This window comes from Vigna unguiculata, chromosome 1 (genome assembly GCF_037176805.1).
Source record: "Vigna unguiculata cultivar grain cowpea cultivar isolate G323 ecotype 2 chromosome 1, ASM3717680v1, whole genome shotgun sequence".
Lineage (NCBI taxonomy): Eukaryota > Viridiplantae > Streptophyta > Magnoliopsida > Fabales > Fabaceae > Vigna > Vigna unguiculata.
Genome location: NC_140792.1, coordinates 39,724,064 through 39,737,477, shown reverse-complemented (window position 1 = coordinate 39,737,477; position 13,414 = coordinate 39,724,064). Strand labels below are relative to the sequence as shown.

Below are 13,414 nucleotides of genomic sequence, written 5' to 3'. Positions count from 1 at the left end.
GTAAAATAAAATAAAAATAATTAAAAATATTAATTTTTTATATTATATTTTTAATATGTAAATATATAATAGTATTGTAATTTAAATCATTCACCTACAAATTAAATTTCAATTATTAGTTATAATTGAGTATTTAACATGTAAATGTAATAATTATTTTAATTTTTGTAATTAAAAATATTAACTAATCAATTTATATGCTTTTAATATTAATTTATATGTATATATAAAAAAATGAAAAATTGAAAAATATTAAAATAGTTAAAAAGAAATAAAAAATAAAAGAAAAAAAAAACTGACAGGGCAGTCTTGTCCCGGCTCGTTAGCCCGTCATGTACTAGGTTGGTTATGATTATTGGTTCGTTTATGTTCGACGGGTCAGCTTGGCCTAACTCGACCCGGTTTTAAGGCCATAAAATGGTCGGGCTAAAACAGGTCTAGTTGACCTATTTTGCCACCCCTACAGGACATATACAAATTTTGGTCTCTTAACTTTGTAAAAACCTTGGTGAAAATTAAAATTAGTTATTCTTAAAAATATTGGACCAATTTAATCCTCATCTTTAAAATTATGTGAATTTAATCATTTTAATCAATTGTTGTTAAGTGTTTATTTGATGTTTTGAACGCGCTTTTCAAATAACATTAAAATGAAAATGTACCAAACAATATAAACAACCTAACTAATATCACAAGACATGTTTGAAAGGACAACTAAACTTAACAAAATTGATAAAAATGACTAAATTCACACATTTATAAATTATACCACATTTTCAAAAGGAAACTAATTTCAATTTTCATTTTACCAAAAACATATTTAACTCCAAAAATTTTCAAAATCACCAAACCTATATCTGTAAATTTGTCTATCAACACTAAAAAATAATTTAAAAAAAGCAAACCAATACATTACTTGCATATATAGAAAACACAACTCGAGAAAATAGTAGAGAATCAAACATAATGACATTAACAGAGTAATAGAACAAGGTTTGAAGAAAGAACTACCTTGCCATCGTCAGAAGAAAAGTCAACTGCAGGAGGAGAAGTAAGATGTCCTTTGTAAAATCCATTCATTTTTCTCTGATTACTGTAATTGGAATAAGAGTGAGGAACTAAAAATAATGCAGAAGAACGGAGACAAGAAAAACAGTACTTGTCTTTTCTAATTTTGTCTACTTATAAAAGGCCAATGTTCAATTTATTTATGATTAGAATCATTGGTATAATCTTGGTCAAACTTATTCGTGATCAGAATTGTTTACATAATTTTGTTCAAACTTACTTGTATATGATACCATTCATATAATACAGCACCTTAGTCATTTTATTTTTTAAAACTCGTTAATAAAGAAATTAAGGAATTCTAATTAGAGATGTGATAAAAAGAAAACAAATCATATGGTTTCTGCCTACACTAAAATGGATAATTGATTTAAAAAAAAAAATACACTAAAAGAATGAGCGGTATTGCTATTATTTTTATTACAGAAATATTAATCAACAGTTAAGTGAAAAAATAATATGTACTTATTAATTTGATAAAAGAAAAAAAAAACTCCTATTTGAGAAGCATATGTTGCTATTTTTATTTATAGAGATTGACTTCAAATATTAATTATGTCACATTTTAAATGCATATTTATATTTGTTTGATTCTGTTTGAATTTTAAACAAATTTAAAATAAGAGAAATGTTAATAATATTTTATTTGTTCACGATATTTTATATGATTGATTAGAATTTATTGGAAATTATTAATTTTTTCGTAGCTTACTTCCAAATGAAGAATAAGTTATTGGTTATACATATAGTTACTTGTATTAGGTGGAAATGTAGTAATATAATATATATATATATATATATATATATATATATATATATATATATATATTATTCACGGTATATAAATAGATATTATTTAGAAAAGGAGTGAATATTACATTTACATAAATTTAATTAAAAAATTATGTTATTTAATTTGATAATGATTTATATTAGTATAGTTTTATTAATTGTAACCGTTTCTTAACTTAAATATTTAAAAAAAAAAATAAGGAATTGAAAATTTTCATATTCTTAATTTTTTTATATGTATGTCAATACAGGGGAAACAGATATTGTTGATGATGTTAATTTAGGTTACGGATATAAAAAAATTCGTATATACATGAATATAGTGGATAAAATCTGCAACAGGTAGTAAATGAATATTGTAAATAGATATCCGCAAATAATGCATATAGAGGTATTTAACGGGCGGGTACGAGTATCATAGTATTTGTAATTATAGATACTCGTATACTCTAATTTAAATTAACAAAAATTAAAAAAATGATTAAAACATTGATTTTATCAATTAATTTTAAATAATCTTCATCTCTTTGTAAAATGTCATTCAACACTATTTAAATAATTTATTTGGACTTTTTTTAAACTTGATGAATGTTATATATTGTATTTTATTTGAATTTATAGTTAAAATATGTTGTTAATATTTTTAACTTTTTTTTGTAAATATTTGCGAGTATCCATGGATATTAAAATAATATGCGGGTACCCGTATAACGAATATCCGTACGGATATTAGGACAAATACAAAATGGATATTTATCCAGCGAATAAAATACATTCTTTTTTATCAAAGAATAAAATAATTAAAGAGAGTTTAGGGATGCTCTAACCCGTATATAAAAGATGTACACCATGTACATATAGAAGCAAAAACTTAGCTTCATAGCCTCATCAAAACAGAAAACCCCACACAAGCCATTGAACACAATTAACAATATCACATAGGCAAAATACAACACAAAACTCTGGATGCTACTATATGATTCACATATCAAAGGACCAATATGTGAACACACCATAAATTATTCAAACCTATGTTTCCAAACAGTGGTATAATTTGCATTATATTCAAAATCAGACTTTTCACATCCTTTAATCAATATTTCAACATGCCCCTGTCTCGTAGGAATAGAAGATCACTTCATGTAACCCTCCATATGAAATTCAAACATAAAATGTTATTGAAACTTTAGTTTTACATGGTCCCTTCCTCTAAAGATCGCATTTGTTTACCTGGCATAATGGTATCTCCATGCTCTCATTGTAATAGTGAACAATAACAGCGGATAAGATACATGAAAACTACTACTCGTACCGTACCCTATCTGCTCTGTTGACATCTCTACTCTAGATGAAAAATAGTGAGAAACTTTGGATTTGTTTCGGAAAATAACTTGTTTTGTAATATGATTTAGACAAAAAAAATATGGTCTTGTACACTTTAATTAAATTATAGATTTTTAAATTTTACTCTTGTATGAACAAATAAATAAAAGTTTTTGTTTCAGGTCATCTCAAGTTATTAGAGTTGTAAAATAATAAAAAAATTAAAATTTATGAATTTTACTTAATATCTAGGTACTAGTCGGGTGTGACATGTATTAAAAGGTTTTCTTGATTAATGAAAAGATTATTTTTTATGGGTGTGATCAATTGATTTAACGATTACTCTATTATTTATTTTTGTCATCGATATAAATGTTAGTTTTTTCAATAATTTACTAAATGTATTTTTTAATGATAACTTAGAATACTTCCAGTCAATATTAATTAGAATTATTTTTTTATCGATATTAATTGAGAAAAATTTTAGACTGATAAAAAGAAAACCTTAACCATGAATATCGTTAAAATTAACATTGATCATGGTCAACATTAACTAGAAACAATCTCATTCAACATCTATATTAAGAAAACGTTTTGTCAATATAAACTAAAAAATATTAGTAAATTTTAATCGAAAAATAATATTAATTATAAGATCAACTAATAATAAGTATCATCACGAGGCATGATCCTGTGGTACATTTTGAAACTGCAGGATGTGTTGTTAAAGATCCCATCGTTTAAAATTTAAGCTATTCATAGAAAACAGCAAATAGAGAAGATCCAATTGCACTTTATTTTTATTATTATTATTATTATTATTATTATTATTATTATTATTATTATTATTTGATATTTTATTGATGTTTTGATTTTGTTCTTTTTATATTTAGTAGTAGCGAAAACACATACAATCGTATTTTTGTGATTATATTTTTTAATTTTTATAAAAAATTGTATTAAGATTAATAAAAAATATATTATTAATTTTTAAAATATTGTTAAATATAAAATTAAAAAAATAAAATATATATACAAAAAGATTTTTGAAAATAAGTTTAAAGACATAAAAAATGTTTAAAATAACAGTTAAAGATATATTATTAATAAAATAATTAATTTTTAAAATAATAATTTAGGATAAAATTAGAAAAATAAAATGTGGACAGAAAAAAAGATATCTTTTCGTATATAATTATAGATTATATATTTTTTCTATTCAATAATTAAAAAATGAGTTACTTATTGTCAATTTATCATCACAATACTTATTTTTCTTCCAAAAAGATTTGTTATTTAGTTTTTTGTCATTTTAACTGACATACAATAAATTAGTAAATTTTAAGTAATGGTAAGTTTAAATCAATTTAAATTAGTACATTGATATAGTTAAAATCATCTGACTCAAACTAAAAATATGATAAATTGAAAACAACAATTCCTTCCAAATATTGTCACGCCGGAAATTTCGATCAGCTTCTGGTTTTGAATAAAGGGAAAACAAACAATAAACTATCGCCAATGAATTCACCAAAGTAAAAATGGGCGTGCTTATAAACAGAATCCATTTTCTGCATTCATCCTTTTACTCTTAATAGACTCTTCCAATTACACATTTGTTGTCACACCTGCCACAACTTTTTGAAACAACTCTTCCTTTTCTGCAAAATGTCATTAAAATCACTACACCATGTTTTCAGGTTCTGAAGAGTATTCAAACCAGGCTTTTGTGAAGTCTAAGTAAAGCTGAATTCGTATTACTCGTTTGAAGAAAATTGAAGGCATAATAAGATTTGTTCAACATGTCCAACAACAACAAGGTGAAGGGTCTCCTCAAAGGTCTAAGATTCATTTCTCAGATGTTCGGTACGTGCATGACATTGCTCTTTCTTTCCCTCACTGTAGTTGATTTCAAATTACTTTTAACATGTTAATTATTTTATCCATTTCCATTTTCAAATATAATAAAAGTTGAAGAAACATGAATTAATGTGGTCTTTGCAGATGAGAAAGATGCAGACATTCAGATTGGTCATCCCACAGATGTAAAGCATCTAGCACATATTGGATGGGATGGTCAAGGCCCCTCTGACAATAACCCCTCCTGGGTAATTCTCTATTTTTCCTAAAAAAACGAAAATAATCCTATAATTTTCATTTTTTTACTCTTATTCTTTATTTGACATAATTTAGTTAGAATTATTAATTAATGTATCACTATTTTTTTCTTTAAAAGAATTAATGGTCTATATTAAATCACATTAAAAAATAAAGAATGTGAGTCAAAAAATAAGAGTTATAATCCAATAAATTAACTTTTAATGAACATTAACATATTTAATTACTTAATTACTCTTTGTATGAACCAAATATTGTAAAAGTGGTTTTGTTAACCTTGTCTTGAGAGAGATAGAGAGAAAATATTACAATGCATAAACTTAATGTTATAAATACATGTGTGCATTCTTAATTTCTCTTATAATAATGGTCATCAAACCGGAAATATTAATTAATAATGTTTGTAAATGTTACATCATTTAAGAAGCCATTGGAGCATTACTTCACTTGTTTCAGATGAACGAGTTTAAATCTGTCCCAGGGAATTCATCTCACAGTAGTAAAGGAGAGATGCATAGCAAAGAATCCAATAGTTCAATCCAAAGGTCCTCTGAAGGTACGTAATATATATAGTATGATGTTTATATGTTTTGTTGTTTTGTTTAGGTGAAATTAGAGCTGTCAAAACGGATAATCTGATCCGATCCGGCTTAATCCACCACGGGTTGATGATTTAATGAGTCAACCCAACCCGGCTCACTTTAGCGAGCAAAAAAAATTTGAACCCAGCCCGGCCTACCACGGGTTGGCGGGTTAAACGGGTTGGCTCACGGGTTCACTTAATTAAAAAAAATTATTTTTTTTATTTTTTTTAATCAAAACTAAATTGTAATTCTAATTAAAATCTAAATAAACTTTAATACAATTCAAATACAAAACAAAATAAAAAAATACAAATTATTTATGTGTTGGATAAAAAAACAACTTAACATGACCCAAATATAAAACCCAACTTAATAAAAAAAATAAAAACACTTGTGTGACCCTTTTATCACCAACCCGGCTCACCACGGGTTCAACCCGGATGAATCGGGTTCTAAATGAGCCGGGTCAAAAATCAACCCGTATTAAAATTTGTAAAAAGATTTCAACCCAACCCGGCCTGAACCCGTGGTGAGCCGAGTTGGCTCGTGAGTTCCAACCCATTTTGACAGCTCTAGGTGAAATTATTGAATATAAACGAATGGTTAGGATCAAGCGCTTACCACTAGATAAAAAGGTATAGCTAATAGTCAGGACGCAACTCTTTTTATTTAAAAGTGTAGCCCAAGTGTCATGATTTGATTGTGACCGCCACGGGACAATAACCCGCAACTTAACAATTGTTCACCAGGAATTGAACTCGTGATAGCAAAACACTTATCAGTTAAGAAGTGAACTTTAAGCCTAATTCAACTTTATAAAACTGACCTGTAAGGTAAGGTTTGCACGGAACTTCTAACACACCCTCATAAGTCTTCTAACACACCGATATATATATATATATATATATATATATATATATATATATATATATATATATATATATATATATATATATATATATATATATATATATATATATATATATATATATGTACACATTTCGAACGTAAGACTAGACATTAATGGATTGTCCGATAACAATAGGATAACAGGTAAAATAATAAATCCAACAAACATCAAATTTCACTATAATAGACTTTAATATTATATTAAGAAGTGAACTTTAAACCTAACTCAATCTTATAAAATTGACTTAAAATATGATATTTATACTCATTTATATATTCTAAATTGACCTTATCTTTGGTGTTTGGTTGATGTGGAACTTACAACAATAACATGCACAAACGAAAAAGAAAAATAACTATGATTCTTTTCATGGACGTCGATTCATAAAATGCTTGTTTTTCGGAATTGCATGTGTTATAATAGGTGAAGAGTTTTGTTTTGCAGATTCGATGGAAAGAAGTTCAAGATCTGTGAAAGGTCGGTGTGATGAGAGGCAGTCGTTGGAGTCGGGAAAATGTAAACATTCAAATTCAACGGTTGGGAATGTAAGAGAGTCTCATGCAAAGGAAAAATTCGACAGACCAAGGCGTACAAAAAAGACATCAAAACCATCGCAACAACCAAATGATTCATGTCAAGCATCGAAAGACACCGAGCACGAGATGCAGACGGGTGATAATTCCCACCAACAAGAAGACACTGATTTGGCGCCTAAAAAGTCACGTCCCAGGATGACAAAAGATGGTTCCACTGTTGGTGGTGCCTCTGCCAAAGCAAGATCAAGATCCGAAGGCCATGGTAGACGTACCTCCAAATTAGCTAGCAAACATGAGTGTTTAGAAGAAGATGGACACGAAGTTGAGACAAAGTCTAAAGAAGATACGACCAAAAGTATCCTAACTGAACAATGATATTTCACACCTAGTGTCAATCAAATTTTTTCCAACCTAAATTAGAGAGTTTTGTTTCTATACTAGGTTGCTTATCGGGTAGTTAAGGGTTGAATTTAGAACTCTCTCCAAACTCTAAAATTGTATCTTTTTATAACACTGCTTTGAGTGGTGACCTGTTTATCTCAGTTATTGATGGTTTTTTTATGTACAGATACAACCAATTTATATGAAATTAATGTACTTAATTATTAGTATTTGTTTTCTTTTCCAAACATTTTTGTGGTAGCTTCTTTTTTTCAGTTGTTCTTAAAACATTAGCTGATGGGAATCTCAATCCTTTCAAGTTGTGGAATTGTGCCAATTGAAGAGAGAAAAACAAAAAATATATAGGTTCATCTTTTTCTACCAACACAAAAACTAAAAAAAAAATGTTTTTTTTAAGATAAACATACAAAAGAAGTTCTTTATTTTAAAGTTTAGTATGAAAATGCTAATTCAAATATGTTATTATTTGAACACGTGCCTTTTCAGGAAAGAAATAAATGGATAAAAATAAAAAACAGAAATACATAAATTGAATGAGAAATATTATAAATTTTGTAAATGTTTGACATGAAAGAAATATGATTGAAACGATAGAATATAGTTTTTTTGAAATCATTTATCATTTTCTTTATTTTATTTTTTGTGACATTATAGACATTTCTTTATTCTCCATTCCATGTCAATTCAACAAATTATTTTAGTTGCATTTGGTTTCTTGAGAGATGAGAAATATAAACAAGGAAACAACGCATAATAAATCAAGATGCCCATAAAATAATTTCTTTCTTGTTTATCTCTCTTCCTTGTTATCTCTATCTACCAAATCATTTCTAATTTTACCTATATTTGCTCTAACTACCTCTTCTTCCTCCTCTTTTTTTAATAAGAATTGAATATATGTGATGAAGTTTATAATAATTCAAACTAATCAACCAAACTAGATTTAAAGTAAAATTCATAATTGATTATATGGTAGAAATGTCTTCCATAGAACAAACAAATAATTGGTGAATTAATCACTTGGCGTGAACCCTTAACTAAATTGTGTGCAAAATTAAATGTCAAATTTATTTTGGAAAGGGAAATAAATATTATCATTTGTTTTAAATTTTTATATTTAAAATGGTGGACCAAGACCTACGCGGTTTCTATAACTAAAATCTTAAAAATGTGAAATCGATGAGTAAGTGCAAGAGGAAAAAATAACAAACAAACAGAAAGTATATATATTAAAAAACATGAAAATTAGGATTAACAAATTACGAGGATCTTTCTTCTATCCACTACCATCGTTGTGCTGTGCGTGTCTCTTCCTAATTCCCTTCCACGGTGACCGATCGCCATGAACATCTTCTCCAAGAAACCCACTGCCAAAGGTTCTTCTTCTTTTTCTTGTTCTGTCAAATTATCGCTTTCTCTCTCGGCTAATCATAGTTAATTTAGCGTCATGTTTGGGATGCTTTCGTTGCCGATTAGTTTTCACGTTTTGGTTTGGTTAAAAGCCCTTGTTTCTATTTCCTGCAGAGGCCCTTCGTGAGAGTAAACGAGAAATGGCGAACGCTACTAGAGGTGATGTGATGTTTTAGTCAACCTCATAAACCCTTTCATCGATCAATTTACCTTTGTTATGATCATTTTTTTTGTCAGAATAAGTTCGAGGTGTGAGATTTCTACTTCTGTGATAATAATATGTTTTCTTATTTCAGGTGTGGAGAAAGAAATTGGAGCACTACAATCGGAAGTATGTCATATTTATAGTTACTTAACTTGTTAATGTGATTATCCTTGTTTTGGAACCTCAACTTTAGTGTGTTTGTGTTATCAGGAAAAGAAGCTTCTTGCTGAGATAAAGAGAACTGCTAAGACAGGCAATGAGGTGTCCTCTGCATTTCATGCTCATAGTTGGAGTTCTTTTTTTATTTTTTTTGCGTTTGTTTGCAGACATTGATCACTTGTTCAGAGTTTAAACATGAGTGTTTTGTTTTCAGGCAGCTACTAAAACTCTAGCACGCCAGTTGGTCAGGCTTAGGCAACAAATTGCCAATCTTCAAGGTAGTAGAGCTCAGATGAGAGGCATAGCAACTCACACGCAGGTATGGGGCCTTTGTTTTTTTTTAATGCGTTTATTTGTCTTCTTTTGCTACTTGTGTTTGAAAATTGAATAGGTACATGATTTATTTGCCCTGTATTTGCTGTGTTTGTAATTTGATGCAGGCGATGCATGCACATTCTTCTGTTGCGGCTGGCATGAAAGGCGCTACAAAGGCAATGGCAGCTATCAATAAGGTTGCACATTCAGTCTTATACTTAAATATGTACCTTTTCCGTATATAGTATATGTGTTTCTAGGCCATGAGAGCTACATTTGATTAGGTTTATCTATAAACCATTTATATGATGTGTTGTAATAGTTGTTATAATAACTACCTGTAAAACAGAATTCAGTAATTCTGTTGTTGAGTTAATTCTGGTTTTGATTGAATCAGAATTATTAATAGGCCTTGTATATGCTTTTAAAGGGCAATGAGAGTTTTCTAGTTTGGTGTAAAACCTCTACAATCTTCCTTTGAAGTTGTGAGTATTACTAGAGTGATCTTGCAGTTACGTGAGAGTGGTGTGGGTTCTCTTTATTGTGAATGGAGCGTGAGTGAGAGTAATATCAGTCTAATATCAGTTTAGATGTTACATGTGTATTGAAGACTATATGGATCCAATGTAGTGATGCAATACAACTACTTCTATAGGATATGATACATGCAGGATATGTAGAAAAATTCATGAAACTTAATATAGAGTTGCTATTTTGCAAATCCACATTAATGGCATACTTCTTCAATATTACTAAGTAAAAGTGATGAGTAGTTGCCTACAATCAGTACTTCTATGACTTATGTTTGGCTGCACTAGAATTTTTAAGGCTTCTATACTTCAAAAATACAGATATGTGAACGTGAATGTATTTTGATGTTTATTCATGGATCCATCTGCAAGTTTGTAAAAATTTTAGGGTTTGGTGCATAAAATTTATTCATATTTATGGTTTACTGAGGGGTTTGTTAGATTTTATTACACACAATAGTCAAGGACATGACATTATTCTTTTGCTAAATTATTGCAAAAATATTAATGCCCTCCTTCTCCCCTCCTATCACATGCACACATGAGGGAAGGGAATGAGAATTAGAAGATAAAATTGGATGATGTGGATATATCCCGCATTGAGGAGAAACTCAAAGGAAAAATGCTGTGTCTAGAAACAGCACTTCTTCTATCTTACTCTAAAAAAAAAAATAAGAAAACACATTGAAATCGAAGTCTTTAAACTCTACTTCCATTTTTATTATCTTTACCCTGTGCTAAATTAGAAGATTCATTGCAGCAAATGGAGCCAGCTAAGCAGGCTAAAATTATACAGGACTTCCAGAAACAATCAGCACAGATGGATATGACTGTAAGATGTTTTGGTTTACTAATTTTTGAAGTTAGAAAAAACAGGAATCATTGTTTTGTTTCAACAACTTACGGACTTTAATGCTATATAATTTATGAGCAGACTGAAATGATGTCAGATGCCATAGATGATGCCTTGGATAATGATGAAGCTGAAGAGGAAACTGATGAGCTGACAAATCAGGTACTCTATTATCTTCTATTGCAACTTCAAAAACTATTTTTTCAAATAATTTAAGACTGCTGTTATATTTGACATGGCATTTATTTCACATAAAGTTGTTTACTGGGAGGAATAACAATTGTATCTTGGGTTACAATTCTTGAGGATTAGTTGGGGGTGCTAGAATCATTGGTCCAATTTTAGGTCCTAACCACAGCAACAACACTCAGGGCAGTCAAGAATCAATAAAAAAAATCACCAAGCCTTATTTATCCTTTGGGTGGAATGAACTAGGTTGATCAATTGATGCCATTTGGCTAGTCCTTCCATAATCTCATTGAGACGAGTAAAGGAGTAATTGGTGAATGTCTCTCAAGAGAAAGAGCATGGTGTTTTTACTATCATGTTTCCTTCTCAGAAGATCTGAAACAACTTCTAGAATTCTTAACTATTTTTCTTGTGGCATAGTTTACAAGGTTTAAGGGCAGACGGTGAACGTCTTATTGTTTGGGGATGACATTTGTTTTTCAAATTACAGAAAAGAAATTGATGACAATTTCTCTTAAACTCTTTCTTTACAGGTGCTGGATGAAATTGGTGTGGATGTTGCCTCACAGGTAGGAATAAGCTGTTCTTAATCTTTGCACTCCTTTCATCTGTCATAATGTTTTTGCTTGAGCTAATGTGATTCATATTTGAACTCTGGCAGTTATCAGCAGCCCCCAAAGGGAGAATTAGAACAAAGAATACTGAAGATGTTAGCAGGTATCTTCTGTCTAACTTTTCATTTTTTTGAGGAATCTAACTTGGACCATTGTGTCTATTTTGCATGAATAAATAAAAATTTAGTCTTTTTATTTTTTTATTAAAGTTTATTTAATGCCCCTGCAGCTCGGGCATTGACGAACTTGAGAAGCGTTTGGCAGCTCTTAAAAACCCTTAATTTTTTGCCTGGGATTCTGATAGTTTTAAACAAAAAATCATTCCTGGATCATGTTTTACTGGGATTTCACAAGTTGAGTGTGTACATACAATCTTTGATATTATCATGTAGGAATGATGATATATCAAAATTGCTGAGATGACAATTTACCAGTAGAAGTTTTAGTTGGGGACATAAAGAATAATAGTCTGTAGTTTGATGCTATTTTTATGTAAACTGCCATGTTGATTAATGCTGTGGCTGGCCGAAAAAAGCTTTTAGATTGAACATGTGTAGATTCGTTGATCTATGTAGGCCTTGCATTATCAAGATTTGATTCCCAAAGATTTACCGTGAATAAATTACCTAAAATGTGAAATATCCATTTGTGTCAAAATCAAGCATTATCTAGTGTCATGGTTTAGACCTACTGTCATAGACAATGTTTTATACGTTAAGAAATAACTAGTGCCTAATTAGGTTGAAAAGTGTTTATGGGTTAAATTGAATTATTGCTACTTCTTTTATTCGTTATACGAGATTTTTGTAAAATTCTTGTAAAGTGTATTAGATGCTTCATTTTATATCAATTTGGGTTGATACTAGTAGCATGTGACTCGCATCACTTAATTAATTAAAGTGATTGAAGTTTGACTTCTGACGTTTTGATATATATAAAATTCAAGTTGTTTGATGTGTATCAAACTTTCAAAGAATAGTCCATGTGGTCGACTATTGAATTAAACAATGCTTTAAAATGGAAAATAGAAACTGGATTGTTTTGTTTGAATGGTTTGCTTTTTAAAAATTGAATTATTCTTAAAACTAAATTGAATTATAACTTATGGGGTTAGAAATACATTTTAGAATCAAATCCTAATAATTTAAATATTCAAGTAGTTAACCAATGTAAAGTAGATCAATTTCATTCAATTTACTCATGGTACAATTCAATTTAGTTTTCTCGAACCAATTTCGATGTCGAATTCAATTTAATAGATGCCCTTTTTTCAATTTTATTTCTTAGTAATGAAGAAAAATGAATCAGATATTGTCAACACCTAAAAGGACAAATGTAAAACAATTATTCAACAAATACTTTATATACGTCTCTTTATTTTAAAATTAATACATTTATTTTTCAAT

The 13,414-nt window shown here is 29.1% G+C and overlaps 2 protein-coding genes across 2 annotated transcripts; both read left to right on the top strand.

Moving 5' to 3' along the window:
* The first annotated feature begins 4,788 nt into the window (after window positions 1-4,788).
* LOC114190829 (uncharacterized) lies at window positions 4,789-7,901 on the top strand. The gene is made up of 4 exons (XM_028079881.2): window positions 4,789-5,049; window positions 5,188-5,291; window positions 5,758-5,857; window positions 7,240-7,901. The coding sequence occupies exons 1-4, from the start codon at window positions 4,986-4,988 to the stop codon at window positions 7,704-7,706; spliced, it is 735 nt and encodes a 244-aa protein (XP_027935682.1). The 5' UTR covers window positions 4,789-4,985; the 3' UTR covers window positions 7,707-7,901.
* Window positions 7,902-8,913: 1,012 nt separating this feature from the next.
* VPS2.3 (vacuolar protein sorting-associated protein 2.3) lies at window positions 8,914-12,556 on the top strand. Its single transcript, XM_028057826.2, has 11 exons — window positions 8,914-9,109; window positions 9,258-9,302; window positions 9,440-9,474; window positions 9,559-9,609; window positions 9,722-9,826; window positions 9,948-10,019; window positions 11,113-11,184; window positions 11,287-11,367; window positions 11,928-11,963; window positions 12,056-12,111; window positions 12,238-12,556. The coding sequence occupies exons 1-11, from the start codon at window positions 9,076-9,078 to the stop codon at window positions 12,287-12,289; spliced, it is 639 nt and encodes a 212-aa protein (XP_027913627.1). The 5' UTR covers window positions 8,914-9,075; the 3' UTR covers window positions 12,290-12,556.
* Window positions 12,557-13,414: the final 858 nt, after the last annotated feature.